Source organism: Bufo bufo, chromosome 1, assembly GCF_905171765.1.
Source record: "Bufo bufo chromosome 1, aBufBuf1.1, whole genome shotgun sequence".
NCBI lineage: Eukaryota > Metazoa > Chordata > Amphibia > Anura > Bufonidae > Bufo > Bufo bufo.
Genome location: NC_053389.1, coordinates 46418715 through 46441577, shown reverse-complemented (window position 1 = coordinate 46441577; position 22863 = coordinate 46418715). Strand labels below are relative to the sequence as shown.

General features: G+C 46.3%; 1 protein-coding gene across 2 annotated transcripts in view; it reads right to left on the bottom strand.

The window, feature by feature from the left end:
* Positions 1-814: 814 nt before the first annotated feature.
* Positions 815-22863, bottom strand: part of EMC1 (ER membrane protein complex subunit 1) — a 34058-nt gene continuing 12009 nt past the window's right edge. Inside the window, exons 6-23 of one of the 2 annotated variants that reach the window (XM_040422691.1) lie at positions 20045-20171; positions 19817-19966; positions 19430-19600; positions 18866-18937; positions 16781-16828; positions 16577-16699; positions 16358-16454; positions 15242-15358; positions 13811-14010; positions 11800-11949; positions 8696-8857; positions 8085-8204; positions 7867-8004; positions 7597-7770; positions 7298-7508; positions 4668-4752; positions 2341-2470; positions 815-2249 (exon numbers count right to left, since the gene is read on the bottom strand). In XM_040422691.1, the coding sequence (XP_040278625.1) occupies positions 2070-2249; positions 2341-2470; positions 4668-4752; positions 7298-7508; positions 7597-7770; positions 7867-8004; positions 8085-8204; positions 8696-8857; positions 11800-11949; positions 13811-14010; positions 15242-15358; positions 16358-16454; positions 16577-16699; positions 16781-16828; positions 18866-18937; positions 19430-19600; positions 19817-19966; positions 20045-20171 (2455 nt within the window). In that variant the 3' untranslated portion in view covers positions 815-2069. The remainder of the gene's footprint in view (positions 2250-2340; positions 2471-4667; positions 4753-7297; positions 7509-7596; positions 7771-7866; positions 8005-8084; positions 8205-8695; positions 8858-11799; positions 11950-13810; positions 14011-15241; positions 15359-16357; positions 16455-16576; positions 16700-16780; positions 16829-18865; positions 18938-19429; positions 19601-19816; positions 19967-20044; positions 20172-22863) is intronic. The other variant, XM_040422699.1, reaches the window with a different exon arrangement.

Sequence of the window (22863 nt, the reverse complement as noted above, 5' to 3'; positions counted from 1 at the left end):
ACTGACTGGACATGAAAATATTAGACCATATTAAAATGATTTTCCGAGCGTTTTTTAACTGATGTTGGGGGTCTGACACCCAGAACCCGATCAGATGTTAGAGAAGGCACTGGCACTCGCAGTAGAGGTGCATTCTTCTCTCTGCTCACCAAGCACAGCGCCGTACATTGTATAGCGGCCATGCTTGGTATCGCAGCTCAGCCCCATTCACTTCAATGAGACTGAGCTGCGCCTAGATCATGTGACTGATGAACGTGACATCACAAGGCCTAGGCGCTACTATGAGCATCGCTGCCTTCTGAAACAGCTGATCTGCAGGAGTCCTCGTGTCGGACCCCCCACCGATCAGACAGTGATGACCTATCCAGAGGATAGATCATCTGTAGAAAAGTCTCGAAAAACCCCTTTTAAAAGGCTTCATGTACGCGATCACATTTTGGATTTCCCAAACGAGAATCCGCTAAATAAGGAGGACTGCCGTGTTGCATCCATTTTTTATTCATTATTTTGCAGACTCATTGACTTGGGTCCATGGTCTGCATTTTGCAGGCGAGAATGGGACATGCGGAAAGCACAGAGATGTGCTTCCCGTATCCGTATGTCTGTTTCGCAAAAAGATAGAACACGTCAAATACTTGGCCACAAAATGCAGACCACAGAACCACTAAAGTCAATGCATCTGTAAAAAGACGGATGCAACATGAAAGTAACACGGACGCCATCCGTATTTTGCGGATCCACGTTTTGCAAAATACATATGGTCGTGTGCATGAGACCATATAGCGGTTAATCAAAGAGGTTTCCTTTTCAAATGCCCTATGGGTAGCTTTCTAAGCTATGGCCACATGCAATACTCTTTCCTCTGCCATGAGGGGTAGGGGGTACCAGCAGTAGAACAAGGGGTTGTATGGGCCCTGCAAACAAGTCATGTACCTTTTAAACAATTTTTTTTATATTTTTTGAATTTTATTGTATAATTTCTGTTATTTTCTAATATACTTTCTGGATCAATTCTTCATCATTTTCAAGAACTCTGGTACCTGTCAGTGAATCGAAACATTCCCGTTTACCTTCAGAGGCTAAAAATAACCTGTCCTCACATAAATGTTTTGGTACAATGTATCAGTCTGGAGCTCCGCTTAGCTCAGAGGGGGGAATGTATTAAAGGGTAAGTTCTGCGTCTAAAGTTCGGGTTATCGAAGAATCCCGTTATGGATTCCAAATTCCGTTATGGTGCGTGGTAGCGGAATCCATAACGGGATTCTTCGATAACCCGAACTTTGGACGCAGAACTTAAAACAAGTCCGGGGGGAAGGGGGGCGTTGCACCTGTTACTAGAGGCTCAGTTCGCCCACCTCGCCCGCCCGCCTTCTACTCTTGATTGACAGGACCAGGCCAGCGTTGTTCTCCTCCTGCCGGACCTGTCTGCCGGGGAAATCTCTCGCCTGCTCCGTCCCGTTCAGTATTCGACGCAGGCGCAGTGAGGGAAGGAGGCTCGCCGGCTGCTTCACTGCACTGAAATAAGAGACATGCGCTTCTGAATACATTTGCTGCGTCTTACGCCAGCATCATTTAATTAAGACTAGCCTAAGAAATTCCCCTTAGAGAGTATTGTCCAGACTGGATACAAATGTAAGAAGCCCTCAGCTGTGACAAGTATTAGATCTGTCTGATTTCTATCCTCTTGATATAAACAATGAGTGTCCCCATTCACTGACAGCAAGCAGCGATCCAGAAAACAGTGAGAAATTGCAACACAAAATATATTATAAAGTCACAGAACTTTTCATCATGTAACGATTGCACATAAAACCAGAAATCTGAGAAAAATTCCTTTCACTCATCCATTCAACCAGCAGAGATTTCCTCCCCTTTTACTCCAGTGCAGGCCTGTCCACCAGCAGTGGGGTGGCAGTAACGTGATGGCAGGCTGGCGTGTCACAGATTCAAGTTACAGCAGTCGTTTCCATACACCCAGAGCCCATGGACAGCCTCCTCTCTTCAGCCATCAGAGATGGAGAGAGAGTTTTTAAGTCTCTGGTGTCTAAAGGCTCCTTCGTCCTCCTGGCTTAGCGCCACGCCCGATTCAGGAGCTTAACTTGTGCCAGTCTCTTGGTGATCATTGTGGCGAAGACCAGGCCGATGAGCACGCTGCTGATCAGGATGTAATCATAGTCATCCTTCAACACGTCAAACTGCTTGGAGGGGTAGACGCGAGTCTGGTAGATGTCCAGACCATAGGCTACAACCTGCAACGGTAAAGGAAGGGAGGTAAAATAAAACACACAGCCCTCCAGGACACAACATCAGCAGCCCGACCACCATCTCCCAAATACTTACAAGACAGGTGGACTCCAGGCCGGACGGGGCCGTGTAAATCCCCCTCATTCTGGATATGGACTGGTTGTAGTTTATAAAACGTTCAGCGTGAATCTGAATGTCAGGCGTGTAGGGAATCAGGTTCTCTTCCCTGCAGAACGAAAAGAAATTGCACAGGTTCAGGTCTGAAAGGGTCGTAGGTGACAATAAGTGTTATCACTTCAAGTGAAATCTCCAAGTAAGGCTACCTTCACACTGGCGTTTTAGTTTTCCGTTTCCGAGATCCGTTCAGGGCTCTTACATTTGGTCCAAAACGGATCAGAATGCATTAGAATGCAAACTAAATGGATAAGGATCCGCTCAGAAAGCATCAGTTTGCATCAGCTCAGTCTCCATTCCGCTTTGGAGGCGGACACCAAAACGTTGCTTGCAGCGTTTTGGTGTCCATCTGATGAAACTGAGCCAAATTTAAGTCAATAGGGACGGATCCGTTTTTACTGACACAATCTGGCACAATATAAAACTGATCCGTCCTCCATTGACTTTCAATGGTGTTCAAGACGGATCCGTCTTGGCTATGTTAAAGATAATACAAACAGATCCGTTCAGAACGGATGCAGACGGTTGTATTATTTTAAGTAAAATCCAAGCGGTCGCGCATAATTAAGGCTACTTTCACACTGGCGTTCGGTGCGGATCCGTCTTGTATCTGCACCGACGGATCCGCACGAATAAAGCAAACGCTTGTATCCGTTAATAACGGATCCGTTTGCATTATTAATTCAAAAAAAAGTCTAAGGATCCGTCAATGGGGGACGGATCAGTTTTCAATCGCACCATATTGTGTCAGTGAAAAAACGGATCTGTCCCCATTGACTTACAATGTTAGTCTAGACGGATCCGTTAGGCTTCGCGTAGTCAGGCGGTCACAAAAACGCTGCAGGCTGCGTTTTAGTGACCGTCTAAAAAACGCAACGGAGGCCAAACGCAGCCAAACTGATGCATTCTGAACGGATCCTTATCCATTCAGAATGCATTGAGGCCGAACTGATCCGTTTTGGGCCACTTGTGAGAGCCCTGAAACGGATCTCACAAGCGGACCCAGAAACGCCAGTGTGAACGTAGCCTTAGGTGTACGGATTTTCACTCAACATTTCCGCTACTTCAGACTACACTGGTAAACTGGATGGGGAAAAAATTTGTTGCAGATACACGCAGACTTTGACACAGATGGGATGCAGATTTTACCTTGTGTGTTTAAATTCACAGTGAATATCCACATGCTGCGGATTTAAAATCCATAAGACATGCAATCTTCTATGTTGATTTTATCTGCAGAGTGTGGATAAGACTTAAAAATCTCACTGCAATACGCTGCAGAGGTTGTCTCACTTCAGTAAAGGGCAGTCATCAAGTAAATAAAGTTAAAGGGGTTGTCTCATCTCAGACAATGGGGGCATATCACTAGGATATGCCCCCCATTGTCTTATAGGTGCGGGTTCAGGCCACCACCAAGCGCTCTCCCCATAGAAGTGAATGGGAGCACACAGCGCATGACCGGCCAAAGCTCCCATTCACTTCCATGGACCCGATGGAAATAGCTGAGCCAGCGCTCTGCTATTTTAGGCAGCCCCATAGAAAATGAATGGAGGGCAGCTGCACATGAGCAGTGCGCTCTCCACCATTTTCGGGGCTCCGTTCTCTGGGACCCACACCTATCAGACAATGGGGGCGTATCCTAGCGATATGACCCCATCGTCTGTGATGAGACAAACCCTTTAATACCAGGCATTTACTAATGTATTGAGATTGTCCATATTGCCTCCATGGTTACGACCACCCTGCAGTCCAGCAGTGGTGGTCGTGCTTGCACACTATAGGAAAAAGCATCGGCTTCTTTGGTGGCCGGGACAGTGTGTGCGCGTGCATAGGCACACATGTGCAGCAGCTCCCATCCTGTCCACCTTGATTCTGCGCTACAGCGATGGCAGTAACCCCGGTAAACGAGCCGTGTATAATGTGATGGGAAAAATGAATCAAGCCAAAAAAGGAGGCAATATGGACAATCACAATACATTAGTAAGTGCCTTGCACTCACTTTGTCTACATGGTAAATGCCATTTGCTAAAGTGAGAGAACCCCTTTAAGTGCATCTGATACATGTGATCATACCCTCAACAGGAAGAGGGAAAACGGGACATCCTATTCCGAGGCTCGTTAGGGTCCGACAACTAGAACCCCACTGATCCTGAGGATAGCTGTGCCCGATGCCTCTAACCCCATTCCTTGCATAGGAGACAATATTCCCCAATGTCATGAGTGAGAGAATCTGGAAAGCTCCACCTTACCTGGTATACTCTGTTGGCACCTCAGGCCGGCGAGGGTCCAGTAAAGCCTTAGGAAGGGATAGAATCGCTCCTGACGGAAGTCCAACTGCAGAGATAAGTGAATTAAGTGACTAGTGCCACTCACTACAAACCCATCATCAACGCGCTATTATCACCACAACTACGGCTTTGTGACGCTGTATCAAAAACACTGCAGAGTGCTATCTCTGTCACACTATGGCCCCTGGTCCTCTGCCGATTAAAGGGCTGGGGTCCCGTCCTATGAAGCTTAATCATTGCAGAACTGAACATTCTGGTGATTTGTTTCACCTCATTTATCAAAAGGTGCATGCTATTTTTATAATGTGTCTTTTATAATTGCAGGCTAATAATCCATCATTTTACAAAAAAATTGATATTTTTTTTAAAGACAGTCTTAAAATGAGACAATTAATTAAGTGTTATTGCATGGCAAGACCACTTACTGTTATCTCACATATATATTCTTATTATTATAGCCCAAATTTACCACCCTAACTCCTCCCACAGTTTTTACACTACATAGACAGTAATAAACCTAAACATGCGGATTGTTCCTGATTGGTGTGCTTTTACTTTGTGGAATGTTTCGCCGAATGGTTTACGAAATATTGGCGTTTTTGTGGCGAAATTGGTCCCATAGGAATGAATGGCGGAATGTTCAAAACTAGAGTGGGAGCTGAAAAATCAGGACACGATTTCTAAACTGCCACCACTCCCTTATTTTCAAGCCTACCTACACAAATCTTATATCAAAACGTTCAGCTATCCCTGCTGCCACTAAAATTCCCACTGCTAAGCCATAGTCCCGATAGTTTTCACAATATGACCATTTGTTTGTAACTCATGCTGCCCATTGACATTCATTGAAACTCCACTCTAGCCACCTCAAATTTGAAGGGCAATTTCTAAACTGCGACTGTGCCTTCATTTTTAATATTTCAGACACATACTATGCATTAAAATGTAGGTCTGGGTCTTGTGATTCTAACAATATAAAGCTCTTCGCTGTAGGATTGATAATAAGAACTACAAACGTTTGAAGATGGCAACCGCAAAATAAGTAAAGCGAGCAAGTTTGTTTTTAACCGCTCTTCTCTGCCCTTGCTGTAGAGTGAGTTGCCATAGGAACCCAGGTGTGTGAGCAGCCAGCAGAGTGACAAAAGGTAGAGTGTGAGCTGAAAAATCAGGACATGATTTCTAAACTGCCACCACTCCCTCATTTTCAAGCCCACCTACACAAATCGGATGCTAATGTTTTTATAAAAGCATGTTTTAATGTAACTGTGAAGCACTTTGGGCAACAACATTGCAATTAAATGTGCATTATAAATAAATAAAAGTTGAAATGCATTTCTCACTCTATCAAGCTTGCCATGTGCACTTTTTAAGTTTGATCAATTGCCTAGTGTAATGTTTACTATCTTTACTCACTCCAAACAGTTACTCTGCCCACTCCATAAAGTTACTCTGCCCACTCCATAAAGTTACTCTGCCCACTCCATAAAGTTACTCTGCCCACTCCATCATTTCCACAGTTACTCCAGCCACTCCACCTAGTTACTCCGCCAACTCCAGTTGTAGACTACTGGTGGAGATAAGAACACTTCACACAATTTCCCCAGAAATTGTAGCTTTTCTAGTTGTATTTGCAACAATGCATCTGTGCTCAACTGATTTTGAATGTGCGACTCCTTTAAAGGAGTATTCTGGTTGGTTGAAATTATATCCTATCCATAGGATAGGGAATAACTATTAGATTGGGACCCCCACCGATCACAATAACGGGGGCCCCGTACCCCCTGCAGATCAACTGAAAAGAACGGAGCAGTAGTTCACACGTCCTCGTGGCTGCTCTATTCATTTCTATGGGGGTTCCGGAGTACAGCAGTAGGACCCCCACCAATCTAATAGTTATCCCCTATCCTATGACCAGGGGATAACTTCAACCAATCGGAATACCCCTTTAAGGCTGATAAGCGATATTTAAACGCTAAAATTGAGACTTTTTGAATAAACGTCACATCTATCTGGTCTGCCGTGCAGCTTTTTAGCACGTTACATTACCACAGAAGCAAGCTTAATCTACCTCAACATTTTGATTTTTTTAAGCTGAACTTAATTTGATAAATGAGGCATAATATATGCCAAGTTAGTTGCCCCGTCTACGTTGACATTCGAAACATTTTTCTGACGTGTTTCATTCTTTATGGCGATATATTTGGCTCAAATCAAAACGCCATCATTTTTAGCGCACTTAACACCATAATTCTGCTGCAAAATGATTAGTAAATGTCCCCCAGTAGGTACATCCAAAAGCTGAACACCAGCCCTAACCTAGTCCGCTATATGGATTGTCATAAATCAGCGTAGGTAAAAAGCACTCAGCCTTTAACTCAAAAACTGGAAAGAGGGTTTCTATTCAGTGACAGTAAGGAATTAAAAGAAAGTTGCAGAACTTGTAATTTTGTAACTATTCTGGTTTTCACCAGGGGAACAAAATATCATCATCTATCTAAAGACCTCATTCCCACTGATCCGGAAAATGGCTGTGCCCGATGCCTCTAGTCCCGTTCCTTACATAGGAGCCAATACATTATAATTAGACTCACTGAGGACGTGTCGGCTGGTGATGCCACGTTCAGTGATTGTGGCCTGCATGGCGCGGATGGTCGAGGGGAAGATGTAGGATTGCTGAAGGACATGTGGGAGGTGAGGTCTGTCCAGAGAGCTGAAGCTGGTGCTGTTATACTGCTCTGTCCCCTCATAGAGCTCCAGGATGGAGATTTCATTGCGTCGAGCCTTGCTGTTCCAATACTGGTACTGAATGGGAAGGAATGGAGACGCACATTATACTGGGTAGACGTATACAGGATAACTAGTAGGGGGATTATTAGAAGCCGGATCTTACCAACACCCAGTTTTCAGAGTGAACGAGGTGGACAGGACCTTTAGCTTTCCTCTGCACGGATGAGTGCATAATGCGTCCAGTCACACCATCAATGAGGTAGATTCCTATGAAGCAGCGGTCCGGATGGGTGTCAATGCTCTCCGTAATCAACGCCAACAAGTTGGGATTCAAGTACTGCAAAATGATAACATCCAGAAAAGGGGGTGAAATCCCTAATGAAGATCTGTCAAAGTATGGATGGGATGCTGTAGAAATAGCTTCTCTCCTCACCTTGTAGAGGACACTGCGGTCACCCATAACTCGCCCCTGGGAGTGAACATGCTCATTGGAACGCTTTCCCTTCACCAGTGTAATCCTCTGGAGCTCTGGTGGGAGCAGGATTTCCCAGATCTCCTCCGTTGAAAGATCCTGGAAGATAAAAGTCTCAAGTGAGTAGAAACATCAGAAGAAACAGGAAGGCAGACGGGGGTTTCCCTAAAACAGGTTACCTTATGCAGGCGAAGTCCGGTGAGTTTCCCCCTTTCCGAGTCCACCAGATAGAAGAAGACGGTGGAACACAATTCCTGTAGTTGCTGCAGGACATATTTTGTGGATGGGAAGGGGATAACCTGAAAGATTGGAGAAAACACTGCTGGATAATCTGAGGCTGATGGCCATACTTCTTGGCACCCAGCTTTCCTAGAGTTTTCAGCGGCGTTTCTGCCTAAAAATAATATCTCTTATATAGCTGCAGCTAACTCCAGGGGTGGCTCAGTGGTTAGCACTGGGGTCCTGGGTTCGAATCTGAACAAGGACAATATCTTCATAGCGTTTGTACGTTCTCCCCGTGTTTGAGTGCGTTTCCTCCCACACTCCAAAGGCATACTGATAAGGAATTTGGATTGTGGACTCCACTGGGGGACAGCAAGTGATGATAGTGTCTGTAAATCACTGCAGAATATGCCAGCGGCGCTATATAAGTCAGCAAAATAAAAATAAATGTATACGGTAATGGTGTCCATATTGGTCACCAACTTTTTCCCCAAAATCTAAAACCTCCTTGAGAGGAGAGGACAACTGGTCATACCACCCCTTACATTCCAGGGAGTCCCAGTCTCACCTTATGCTGATCGTCCAGCAGGAGCAGCACTTTGGCGTAGTCATGATCCATTATAGGGAGCAATAGGGATTGGAGGATGGGTCGCTGCAGAGGAGGAGGAGTCATCTGACTCAGCTTTCCGAAGATAGGGTTAAAGACATAAATGGAGGTTATGGCCGTCTCCTGGAAAAGAAACCAGAATATCTTACATTGGAAAAACTAGATTTTTGTACTTACCGTAAAATCTGGTTCTCTTCCGTTCATTGGGGGACACAGGCTTGACCATGGGGGATAGCTGTTGCCACTAGGAGGCGGACACTAAGCACAAAAGGTGTGAGCTCCCTTCAGCTATACCCTTCCTACAGGGACTAAGCTAAATCAGTGCAAAAGCAGTAGGAGAAGCAAGACAAAAACAGGAAAATCAAATTATGTACAACCCCGAACCACATAAGCCATAAGAGGCCGGTAAAAGAGAGAACGGGTGGGAGCTGTGTCCCCCCAAGGAACGGAAGAAAAAACAGATTTTACGATAAGTACAAAAAAAAATCGAGTTTTTTCATCCGTATCATTGAGGGACACAGGCTTGACCATGGGACGTTACAGAGCAGTCCCAAGGGTGGGTCAGAAACGAAGAAACTCTCCCGCCAATCAGAGAACCTCTGTCTGCAAAATTCTACGCCCCAGAGAGGCGTGAGAAAACGCAACGGTGTGTACTCTGTAAAATTTTGAAAAGATGTGCAAAGACGACCAGGTAGCGGCCTTGCACACCTGAAGGGCCGAAGCCCAATGATGTACTGCCCAAGAGGCCCCCACTGCCCGAGCAGAATGAGCAGTAACCCGGTCACTGATGCGGTACGCTTCCACAATGGCCAAACAAATCCATTGGTAAATGGACGTTTTGGACGCAGCCAGCCCTCATCTCGGCCCCTCTGGAATGACGAACAGCAAATCCGTCCGTCGGAAACATGAGGCCCGAGACAGATAGATGCAAAAGGCTCACACTAAATCCAGAGTGTGGAGCGACTGCTCACGAGGATGAGACGGGCAGGAAAAAAGAAATGTAGAATGATCTCTTCATTGAGATGGAATGCCGACACAACCTTAGGAAGGAAGGATTGAACAGGGCGAAGGACTACTTTGTCTTGATGGAGGATCAGGAAAGGCGACAGACAGTAAAGAGCCGCGAGTTCCGACAACCTACGGATGAAAGTGATTGCCACCAAAAAGGCCACCTTGTAGGGCAGGAAGTGAAGGGACACCTGCTGTAAAGGCTTAAACGGTGGTGACTGACGCAGATGGGAACATGGAGATAGGCATCCTTGATGTTGATCGAGGACATGTACTCCCCGGTTCCATGGACACAATAACCGATCTCAGGGACTCCATCCGGAAGCGGCGGAGTGCTTTGAGGTCTAGGAGGACAGATCGTACCCTCCTTTTTGGGGACCACAAAGAGACTGGAGTAGAATCTGCGAAAACCGTCTTGAGCCGGAACAATCACTCCCTGTTGCAGAAGGGTGAGAATAGCCTGAAAAATAGGAATGGGCGGCGGAGGGAGAGGCCAGGGGAGACCAGCGAAAAAACGCGGAGGTGGGGACCGGAACTCCAGTTTGTAACCTTCCGAGATGACTTCTCGCACCCAGGCATCCGAGATGTGAGCCAGCCAGACCTGCCGGAACAGATGAAGACGACCTCCCACTCTGCTGGATGGCGCCTGAGACCGCACGTCATGCAGAGGAGGATTTGGGGGGCATAAGGCTTGGAGCCCTGTTGGCGGGGACGCCAGGCGGGGCGAAGCTTGAAAGAAGGCTTGCGCTTCTGATCTGGGGCATACTTGTCAGCCGGCCGCTTGGGGCTGGAAGAACTCCGAAAGCGGCGAAAAAAAGAGGTATCCGCTTCTTCAACCTGTTGAAGCGCACCCTGCTCTGCACCAAATGGGTGCTTTTACCACCTGTAGCATCGAAGATAATCTCATCCAGACGCTCGCCGAAAAGTCTGCTACCAGTAAAGGGGAGGGCCGTTAAGGCCCATTTCGAAACATTATCAGCCGCCCAGCAAGAGAGTCAAAGGGTACGGCGAATAGCCACCTAAAGGGCTGAAGAGCCGGCCATAAGCCTGGCCGCGTCCAGAGAGGCTTCACAAATGTAAGAGCTGGTGTGGGACAGCTGCAGTGCAATATCCGAAAGTTCCTCCGATGGGCCCCCAGGGGTGAGGCCCTGATGTAGTTTGGTTGCCCACTCGTTCATAGCCTTGCTAACCCACGTAGAGGCAAAAACAGAGAACCCCACCCCCCACCCACCCACCGCGATCCCCGGGGAGCAGTGCAGGCGGGAGCGAGGTGGTAATTATGGGGGTTAGGGCGGGATGGGGGAGGGGGGTTGAGTGGTGACAGGAGAACATACATACCTGTCTGGTGACTTCTGGCCCTCCCCAGCTCCAGCCGGGTCACCACTATCAGTGTGCTGCCCCTTGGAGAGGACTGCAACACCGGAACAGGGGGCTTACCGCAGAGCGACCATGGTGACCCAAAAACTGGCGGGATACAGAGGATTTAGGAACCCCTAGTCCTCCTTTTTCTTCTGGAGCCCGGGAACGAGCAGCGGGTTTGGAGACCCTCTGATCTCCCGTGTCCTGGGTGGGAACACAGGGAGCTAAAGGCTTCCTGCAGCACAGCTAACAAGATAAAAAGGGAAAAACATACGAAAAAACATAAGAAAAAAACAGTTTTAGCTTAGTCCCTGTAGGAAGGGTATAGCTGAAGGGAGTGTCCGCCTCCTAGTGGCAGCAGCTATACCCATGGTCAATGCCCGTGTCCCCCAATGATGCTGTTACTATTAGGCTGCAATCACACAAGCAGTTTGCCACAAGTGGATTCACAGGAATCAAGTTCTGGCTTTCGGCTCAAAAACTGAACTAAAAACTACATGTGGGATTCTGGCCAATTGCAGGTCCAGATTTACCTAATAATATAAATAAGCAGCAGAACCGGGATTTACATCAAATTATTATATTTTTTTTAAACAAAAACGATCTGGTAAATTATGTTGTATGGCAAACCCAATTATCTCAATAATCACAGCACTGTTATATCTGCAGAGAACAGGTAAAAAATAAAAAAGTCTCGCCTTGTTCTTCACCAGCAGGGTACACTGAGGAGGATGAGGGAAGTGGGCCGTTGTTCGTTGTACAACAAGCTTGAAGGATGCTCCAGGCTTCACTCCTGGTAGGTAAAACTTCCACAGGATACTCCCAGAGCTGCTCTCAATCCCAAAGAGCTGCAGGTCAAGAGGAGAAGGTCAGAAATGGATTACAGTTCTAGGTAAGGAACTGTATCCCACACCATAGCAGCTCTATATCATTGTATGAAGATAAGCTCTGTAAATGTTTAGTTTCAATAAATAGACAATTTTCAATATCTCTGCTTTCAGTCACGAAATGGGAACCTTCCTCTTGATATCCAGAGGCTGAAAACCTGACCTGGTCATGTACTACTCACAAAGGTACAAGGCTTTTTGCAAGAAATGTAACATGCCCTTTGTCAGCTGACATGATCAGAATAAGCTTCAGTCTTTGGAAGCAAAGGAGAATGTTTTCATACACTGATTGCAAGTAGAGATATTAAAAATGTAAGTAATTAAAACACAAAGGGGGGAATTTATTAAAAATGGTGTTTGTTATGGCTTAATAAGCAAATATGTTGGAGAACCATAAATCAACATTTTTAAGATGTTCTTAATAATTGTGGCACATTCGTGGGAGTAAGGCGACTTTCACACTGGCGTTTTGGCTTTCCGTTTGTGAGATCCGTTCAGGTCTCTCACAAGCGGTCCAAAACGGATCAGTTTTGCCCTAATGCATTATGAATGGATAAGGATCCGCTCAGAATGCATCAGTTTGCCTCCGATCAGTCTCCATTCCGCTCTGGAGGTGGACACCAAAACCCTGCCTGCAGCGTTCTGCTGTTCGCTTGACGAAACTGAGCCAAACGGATCCGTCCTGGCACACAATGTAAGCTTTCTCCGACACAATAGAAAACGGATCCGTCTCCCACTGACTTTCAATGGAGTTCATGATGGATCCGTCTTGGCTATGTTACAGATAATACAAACGGATCCGTTCATGACGGATGCAAGCGGTTGTATTATTGTAACTGATCCGTTTTTGCAGATCAATGACGGATCCGCCCAAAACGCGAGAGTGAAAGTAGCCTAACGTGTGCCAGTTTTCTGGCTCACATACTGGTAAATGTGTCAAGCATGGAAGTCTGCCCACAGCCTACCCCCACCCACCTATTAGTTAGCTGATGAGCACAGCAAAAAAAAAGGAAAGAAAATTAGAACATTTTGGCACAGAAAGATTTTTGTTACTTTTCTTTGCCAGAAAACTGACACAGAACTTTAGCCAGTTCCCACTTTATATGAAAAAAATGAAGAAATGTTTATCCCACAATGATTAAAGGGGTTCTCCAGGCTTTTAATATTGATAACCTATCCTCAGGATATGTCATCAATATCAGATCAGCAAGGGTCCGACACCCAGCACCCCTGCCAATCAGCTGTATGAAGGTAAGGCGTGCACATGCCGTCTCCTTTCTCTCTTCCTGCTCACTGCTGCTATGTCTATGGCGATCTATGCCGACCTGATACTGATGACCTATCCTGAGGAAAGGTCATCAATATTAACAGCCCAGAGAACCCCTTTGAGTACATAAAATGGGATGAGCTCTTACATCATCAGGATGACGGATCTATCCATTTATACCCAAACTGTCATCAGCCACAATGTATAATCCAGGGATGCCAAACCTGCCGCCCCCCAACTGTTGTAAAACTACAACTCCTAGCATGCCTGGACAGCCTACAGCTATTAAGGCATGCTGAAAGTTGTTTTTTTGCATCTGGGTGGAATCTTGGGGCTTTTAACCTTGGGCTGTGGAGCCAACAGGGGGAGAGCAGAGAGGCAGGAGGCCTCCCTCCAGCAGGCAGCTACTTCATGGCTTCATACTGACTAAAACTAGTGTAGAACGGAACTGCCTAACTTGGAACTGCCATCTGGAGAGCCCCAGGTTGAGCATCCTTGGTATAATCAATGCTCCCAAGTGGAGCATTGCGCCCTTCCAGTTCCTATAGCGCTCACCTTTCCAGAAGAGGTCACCATGACCATCATCTTCTGCAGGTTGAACTCATCTCGTGCCAGCGTGTCGATGTTGATCTCGTTGCGGATCTGGCTGCGTGGCTTCCGAGCGTCACAGAACATCTTCCATAAGTGAGCGCTCCAGGACTGCAGCAAAATCAGCTGGGAGGACAAGCGTTTAAACACCATTCCCAGGAGACCATCTGATGGGTCGGAAACAGGGACAAGTTTATTACAATAACAGATGTTCAACAGAAGGTGCACCGGATGTAAAGGCTGCAAGTGGGGAGCAATCACTAATCTTCCCCCTATCTCTATAAGCAAGAGCAAAAAGCTGCACTGGAGGACGGCCGGCAACTAATTTATAGGGACGCTCACTGAGCCAAGGATCATGCTTCACTCCAAGGCTACATCTACACAGGACACATATTGAACGGGAAAAATTTGCTGCAAAATCCTTATGTTCTCCATGCAGATTTTGTCAAGTTTTTCAACCTATGCATTTGAAAAGGGTGAAAACCCCAGTGAAAATCTGCACCATAAACTGACATGCTAAAATCCACACCGCATAAAATCCTGCAACGTGTGGATGACATATGTTAAAAAGTATCCACTTATATTGATACTGTAATAAGCTGCAGATTTTCTGCCTGGAAATCAACAACATAGCATGATATGTTGCTGTCCAGACACCCCCTCCTCCATAAGACCAGCTTGATGAACTGGAATAATGATGACAACCCTATAAAATCTGCAAAACTCACTGGTGCACACAAAAAGTGGGGTAGTCGCCCATAGCAACCAATGAGATTACATCCGATTTCCCAAAGAGCCTCTGAAAAATTAAAACTAAAATATATGACTGGTTGCCAGCGGCAACAACTCCGCTTTTCATGTGCATCGGTTTTGATATAATTTATCACTGCATAGCCTCCCACTTTGAGTGTAGATAAGAGGACTCTTTGTAACAGGAGGAAACGTGCAGATAATTGATCATCAGGCTAATAACGCTATAGTAAAAATCCAATAATCCAGCACCCAGGAAATCCTGCTAAACCAGCATGGAATAAAAGTAGTTCCAGTAGTCCGAATGCATCTAGTAATGCACAGTGGTGTGGATGCCACTCTGACCAAAGAGGACAGGTGTGTACAGCAAATTTCTCAAACTTTTTTTCATTTTAGTAATCTGATGTGTATGCTGGATTACTGGAATTTTATAGTATAGCAAAAATATACAATAAAAATCAATTTCACCAATAAATCTGACGTATCTGCTCGACATTCATTACCTTGTATAGCTGGATCCAGGAAAGCATTAATAAAGAAAAAGAAAAGGAAAGGCCTTAACATGAAAACTACAAGCAAGATCAGAGAGCATAAGAGGGACTTCCAAGCACCCCACAACTCCGCCGATACACCCGCTCACCCCTGTACCTGCTTTTTTCCCAAATTCTCCTTCTAGCTCAGCCTGGGCCCCCGTGAGTGGCAAATCAACCATTTCCATGGTGACAACGTTAGCAAGAGACTCCTCTCGTAGCCATAAGGTCTTCCCTGCCAACAACATAAAAAAAATACAATTCATTAATTGAACACTAACAATCCACTATACACAATAAAATCCGTTCCCGACCCTCTTCAGGGTATTGTCCACATAGGACGCAAGTTGTGGAGTAAAAATCTGTGGCAACAGCAGAATGCGTTACATGCAGATTGTGCCACAGATCTCTGCCTGTGCATTGCAAAGGGTAAAATCCGCATTGGAAATCCACAGCGTAAGGCCTCGTTCACATTTCCGTTTTTTAACGGACGTGTGCTGTTCGCATTTTCCACGGACAACATGTGTACCCCATTGATCTAAATCTCTCTTCACAGGTCAGTAAAAAAAATCATGGGGGCATGCACTAACTTTGGTCCGCGGACCAAACACGGCCACTGAAGTCTATGGGTCTGTGAAAATCATGGACACAAAATGGATGGCATCGAAAGAAAATGCTCTTGAAATGAATATTCAGCTGAGCGACATCCGTGAATTACAGATAGACAAGATGGTCGGCACTCCTATGGTCGTGGGTGGTGCTCAGTGGTACAAATGTAGCAACAAAGTTGAAGTTAAACCACGCCACTCAGAAGTGAAAAGAAACATTCTTTTATTCCATCCAATATAAATTTAACACGGAGCCATTGGCCAACGTTTCGGTCTATCCTAGACCTTGATCACGGCCGCCATGAGTGCACTATGCACCTCAGGCAGCAGCTTGTACGGCCGCCATTCTTTTCACTTCCGAGTGTCGTGTGAATTACAGATGACACATTGAGGGTAAAACAGACAACAGACCCATCAAAGATGATACATGGATGCTTTTTTTCATGGACGTGACATTGACACGGAAATGTGGACAAGGCCTAAACTGGCATGCAGTGGATTTAAAATCGAAAACCGAAGCTCAATTGTGTGAATAAAATGATAAGATTTGATTTTATAGATATTTTATATGTTAAAGAACATAATTTAATTGATTTTCTGCCATATTTTAACCCCCAGGGGGTCACCTGGTTGGTGCAGGAACAGGAGCTGGTTGTCCTCGGTCTGTACCAGAGCTCGATAACCCACCGAGTCGTCCTTCTTCAAGAACAGCTGCAGGTACAACTAGAAAACCACAAAGAAAGATGGGATAAGAGGAAAAAAAAAAAAAAGTCGGCTGTAACAGTGCTAGGATGTGGTGGTGGCTAATGGTGGTGGTGGTGGTGGTGGTTAATAGCGGCACTCACAGCATCAGGTGTCACACAACTCTGCTCCAGGGTGAAGGTCATGGTGGTGTCCAGGAGCCTCCGACCACTGTCCGCCATGAACAGGCTGAGGGTGAAGGTCTGTCCGGGACATGACCAGGCATCCTGCAGAAATCAGATACAACATTACAGGGTGGAATGAACCCCTGAGGTACAACCTGCTGCGAATTGTAAGGAGCCAGTTACCTGAGAGCAGCTCAGCCCGGCCGGAATCTCCACTTCTGGGGTGTTCTGCTTTGTAAGAATAAGAGAAAAAAAAAACGCATACAAAAATTTAGGTGGATAACTGGATTCAATTCCTGCCAATTTTCAAGATCTCAGCTCGCAGTCAATGAACCTAAACATATACATCCAGAGGCTGAAAACCCCTATACACCTCATAGGTTATTTTTGCATTTTAGTGTCAGTGATACACAGTACGAAACCATCAGCACAGGAGAGAAATTTGAGCTGCTGAGGTTTTTAGCCCCATAAAGGACGGACAATATGGATAGAAAAATAACAACCACCTAAGCTGAGCGTTACTGGTTTTTACCCTTGAATTTTCCAATTGGATTACAGAAAGCAGACCCCTGACCACATCCTTAAAATTGGGCAATGCACTGATAAAGCGCTCAGACTGATCATCAGGACCATACTTGCTACTGGGGGGCAGAACAAGGGTCCATTCACACGTCCGTAAGTGTTTTGCGGATCCGCAAAACACGGACACCTGCAATGTGCGATCCGCAATTTGCGGACCACACATCACAGACACTATAATAGAAAATGCCCCATTGGCGGACAAGAATAGGACATGTTGTATTTTTTTCAGGAACGGAATTGCGGAACCCGAAAAAAACGGATGCGGATCCCGAAAATGCAGATTCGCATCCGTTCCAGCCCCATTGAAAGTAATTGGGTCCGCAAATTGCGTAACGAATGCGGACCCAAATTACGGACGTGTGAATGGACCCTAAAGGGGGAGGTGCAGCACTATATAGAGCTCAGAGAAGGGGTCTAGTAGCGACCGAGGAGAGACACCGCCACTGCCTCCTGCAATGATTACAACCTGCCACCTTTCATGCTCCTGGAGGATACTGAGTACACAAAAGATCTGTGGCAGACCTGCGGAAAAAACAATGTCTGCCTCCGAAGGACACTAAGCTAAAAACTGATTAGCTCAGTGTCTGCAGGAGGGGTATAGCTGAGAAGAGGAGCCAACACTTTTTAGCTTAGTGTCGCCTCCCATGGTCTTCTGTGTCCCCCAATGATATGAGCGAGAAAAGGAGGTGATCATTACAGGTGTGCACTGAAGGATAGATGTAAGGAAGCTGCATGGACGAGGGACAGGGAGGATGAATAAGTTCTCCCTAAAGTAGCAGTGTCGTCTAAAGAGGTATAGCCTGTGTGGTCTACAGGGGCTGCTGCTAAGGTTACTGGTCATGTACCAGACATTGGGGAAACCTGCCATTAGTTAGACCCTGGGGAGTACACAGATCTCATAAGGCCCCATAGCAAAACTTCCTATGGGCCCACCTGCACCTGTATGCGTTGGTCAAACACTCTCAGGCAATGCGTAATGCAGAGTGTGACTCCCCAAATTTATGATAAATTTACAATTTGGAAAGAAAAATTTTTTATAATAAAAAAAAAAAAAAGTCATTTTCTGCCTCAAAGGTGCTTCATAAATTTGTGTCTCACTCTGAACATCATATTTCTCTGTATCTTTACGCCACACAACAGGTGTAAATACACGGATAAATCTCCTGCTTCCCATCACACAGCATACTATAAAACTGGCTGCCAGCAGCCACCACTAGGGGGAGCTCAGTGCATAGAAATATATACTGTTAGGACCATTACAGTCAGTGAAAGCTGTAGAATCTCTATGCACCCCTCCCCCCAGCGGCTGCCGCCAGAAATGCAGTGAAAACGTCAGGTAGAGGAGAAGCCAATCAGCGTGGGGCACATCCTCTCCAACCAGCCTGCATAGCAGTTGTATAGTGTGCCTCTATGGTAGGTACGCCAGATAAAAAAAATAAAAGTATTAAGTAAAAACTGAAAAACTAATTAGTAAGCACCAACCTAGACCCCCAAACTTAGTGACATTAAAACATCCACTTTTTTTAGAACATCTGGGAAGGTTTGATTGCTATAATTTTTTTTCCTATTTTCTATACCTGTTGTCTATAGCAGAGTGCGTCCTATAGGACCAATGATGAAATTTGAGTGTGTCCTATGGTCTTAAAACATTTGTCAGTGTAATATGTCACTGCACGTGGCACTCACCGCATCGGTCTTGCACTGCAGAACTGCAGCCACTGACTTGTCACCCGTAGAAGCAAAAGTAACGAGATATGCCTAGAAAGAGAGAAATGGTACAGCGCTCGTTACCTGCCACCTCCACATTTCTACCAGATGAGCCTTTATAGAGGTTGTGCAGGCAGTATATAGTGATGACCTATCCTCAGGATAGGACATCAATATCTGATCGGCAGGGGTCAGAACACCGGGCGCCCCCGCCGTTCAGCTGTTTGAAAAAGGAGGCGGCGCTCCATGCGAGTGCTACTTACTCTTCATTACACTGCGCGTCGTCTCCCTTGCAGCGGCGGCGTAGTGTAATGTGAATGGACCCAGTACTTGTAGTTACACTGCTCCGCAGAGGGCAGTGTAATGAAGAGGAAGCAGCACTCGCATGGAGCGCCGCCGCCTCCTCTTAAATCACCTTATACATTGCTGGCAAACAGTGGCACTGCAAGTAACAGGAATAACAGGTACTGCAAGGAAAAGAATAGAATGTGCCAAAATGTGAAAGGATGAAAGCGATTACCTGGGGTTAGGGAGGACGCTCACCTGAGAGAAGTCTCGCAGCGGGGTTAGGATGCCATCTCGAAGCTGCATCAATAAGAAGCGTCGTGGAGAGATCTGGAGGAAGAACTGTGGCAGGGTTGGTCCTGTTGTGGTACGTGGGGCTGTCACAACGCCGAGCTCCGTGATATCATCAATCGCTTCCACGCCAAGAGACTAAAATAAGAGGTACAGAGCGGTAACTGAAAAATGCACCATTATATAGATGATCCCAAATTACCACTATATGGAGAGATGCTGCAAGCAATCATACTTGGCCATGCGTGTATAGTTACGTGATCTCTGTTATTGGCCATTGAAGGTAAAAAAAAAAGTGACACAATCTCAACCCCAACTGTGCCGTAAAGAGGTGGTGAACGGCATGTAACTGACCTGCAGGTGATGCTGGGTCCTCTCCTCTCCGGACAGCAGAGACAAGGTATGGATGGAGGCGGTGGCCGTGTCTGCACACACCAGGACACTCTCAGTCACTATCCCGCAACTCCCATGCAGCGTGTGAAGCCAGCGAGTGGGCACCTGAACCTATAACGAGACGGTCAGCGATCAGGACACAATACGACCTCCGGCATGGCCGGGGACTGCTGACTGTCTCCAGCTAACCTGCTGCCTGATGGATCCATCTTCCACGCTAAACGTCAGGATCCGGATGTGATCATCAGGGACAATTCCAACCACATGTACCACCCCCTGGTAGGAGGAATGCAGCAGCTGGTACTGTACGGTGCCACTGCGCAGAAAAAAAATAAAAATACATTAATTACAACCGTCTCGATGTCTCCGAAAAAGAAGTCCTAGAAGTATCCAAAATTAACCAGTTCAGCTAACCGCCTTCCTATCCAGACACTTTTATTTTGCTCTAGTACGCAGCCGTAACTGTTCGGACATTCAGTTATTTTAATTATTTTGCAGGTTTTTGTTTTTTTTCCTCTGTGATATATGGGACTTCACTTCCATGTCCTTTTACTTTGGTAATTTTTTATGTTTTCATTTCTTATACCCTGGAATATTTAACCCCTTGGATGCCGGATGTTTTTTTTTTTTTTTCATTTACTTTTCTTCCACCTTCCTGGAGCCATAACCTTTTCATTTTTCCGTTCACATAGCCGTATGAGGGCTTGTTTGTTGCATGAAACGTTGTACTTTCTAATGCCACCATTTAATATGGCATACAATGTAGTGGGAAGCGGGAATTTTTTTTTTCAAATGTAGTGGAATTGGAAAAAAATAAAAAGCACTATTACACCACAGTTTTACGGGTTTTCTACCTACGGCGTTCCCTATGCGGCAAAACTGACCCGTGCCCTTTATTCTCTGGGTCAGTAGGATTACAATACCACATACGTGTAGATTTTTTTGTGTTTTTATACTGAAAAATAATAAAAACTGGCCCCCATAACTTCTTTTTAGTGTGGGGCTCATTTTTTTGCAGGGCGGTCTGTAGTTTTTATTGATACCATTTTGGGGTGTGTGTTTTGATCACATTTGATTCAATGTTTTCGGGTAAGTGAAGGAATGAAAAAAATTGGCCATTTTGATTTTTTCTTTCCATTACGCCATTCGTGGTATGGGAGAAAACAAGATTTTTGTATAACTTACCAGTAAAATCTCTTTCTCGCTCTTCCTTGGGGGACACAGGAAACCTTGGGTATAGCTCATCTCCATAGGAGGCGTGACACTAAGTGAAAGACTGTTAAGCCCCTCCTCCAGCAGCTATACCCTCAGCCTGGAGCGAGCGACTACCAGTTATGTGCCCAAGTAGTTAAAACAAAGGCAAGGATCGACCAAATTAACACCAACAAGTCAAAAACTCCCGTCAGGGCAACCAAAACAATGGGTGGGTGCTGTGTCCCCCAAGGAAGAGCGAGAAAGAGATTTTACTGGTAAGTTATACAAAAATCTCGTTTTCTCGCCCAATTCCTTGGGGGACACAGGAAACCTTGGGACGTTCAAAAGCAGTCCACAAATAGGGAGGGACCACAACCCAAGATGAATTAAACCACCGCAGGTATCAAGAAACCGCCGCCTGCAAGACCAGGCGGCCCAAAGCAGCATCCGCCGATGCATAAGTGTTCACCTTGTAGAACTTGGTGAAAGTGTGCAAAGAAGACCAGGTGGCCGCCTTACACAATTGTTCAGCCGAAGCTCTATTCCGCTGAGCCCAGGAAGCCCCGACCGCTCTGGTAGAATGAGCGGTAACACCAAAGGGCGGTTCCCTGCCCTTAGCACTGTAAGCCTCAGCAATAGCCATCTTGATGAAGCGGGCAATAACCACTTTAGATGCCGCCAGCCCCCTGCGCGGACCCTCCGGAACCACAAATAGAGAATCCGAGCGCCGAAAGGGTCTAGTTACATCCAAGTAGATCCTCAGAGCCCTAACAACATCCAGACGGTGAAGATCCCGTTCCCGAGGATGAGACGGGGACGGGCACAGAGAAGGAAGGACAATATCTTCATTCAGGTGAAAAGCGGACACCACCTTCGGAAGGAAGTCCGGAACCGGGCGGAGAACCACCTTGTCCTGGTGAAAAACCAAGAGGGGTTCTACGCAAGAAAGTGCCGCCAATTCAGACACATGCCGAAGAGACGTGATGGCAACGAGGAAAAAAACTTTGCAAGACAACAAGCGAAGGGAAACCCTGCGCAAAGGCTCGAAAGGAGAAGATTGGAGAGCCGTCAGCACAACATTAAGATCCCAAGATGGAACGGGAGCGCGATACGGGGGAACATAGTGAGCAAACCCTGAAGAAAAGTCTTAACTGGACCGAGCGGAGCCAGAGGTCGCTGAAAAAGGATCGAAAGCACTGAGATCTGACCCTTTAGGGTACTGAGACCTAAACCCAAGTCCAGACCAGACTGCAAGAAGGATAAAATCGTGGGGAGAGAAAACCGAAGGGGATGAACATCTAAGGTCTCGCAGAAATTCAAATAGGCCCGCCAGGTTCGGTAATAAATCCTGGACGATGCCGGTTTACGCGCACGAATCATGGTACGGACCACGTCAGCAGAAAACCCCCGCCGCGTTAGGACCGCGGTTTCAATAGCCACGCCGCTAAACGTAGCGACCCTAAATGCTGGTGGAAGATCGGCCCTTGAGAGAGGAGGTCTTCTCTTAGAGGCAGAGGCAAGGGGGCGTCTGCCAGGAGCAACATAAGGTCGGCGTACCAAGGACGACGAGGCCAATCCGGGGCTATTAGGATCGCAGGCGTGCCCTCCGCCGCGATCTTCCGAAGGACTCGTGGAAGAAGAGGCAGGGGCGGAAAAACGTAGAGGAGAGAGAACTCCGTCCAGGGAAGGACGAGCGCGTCCGCGCCCTAAGCGTCCGGATCCTTGGTTCTGGCCATGAAGGTGGGAAGTTTGTGGTTGAATCTGGAGGCCATGAGATCCACGTCCGGACGACCCCAACGAAGGCAAAGAGACTC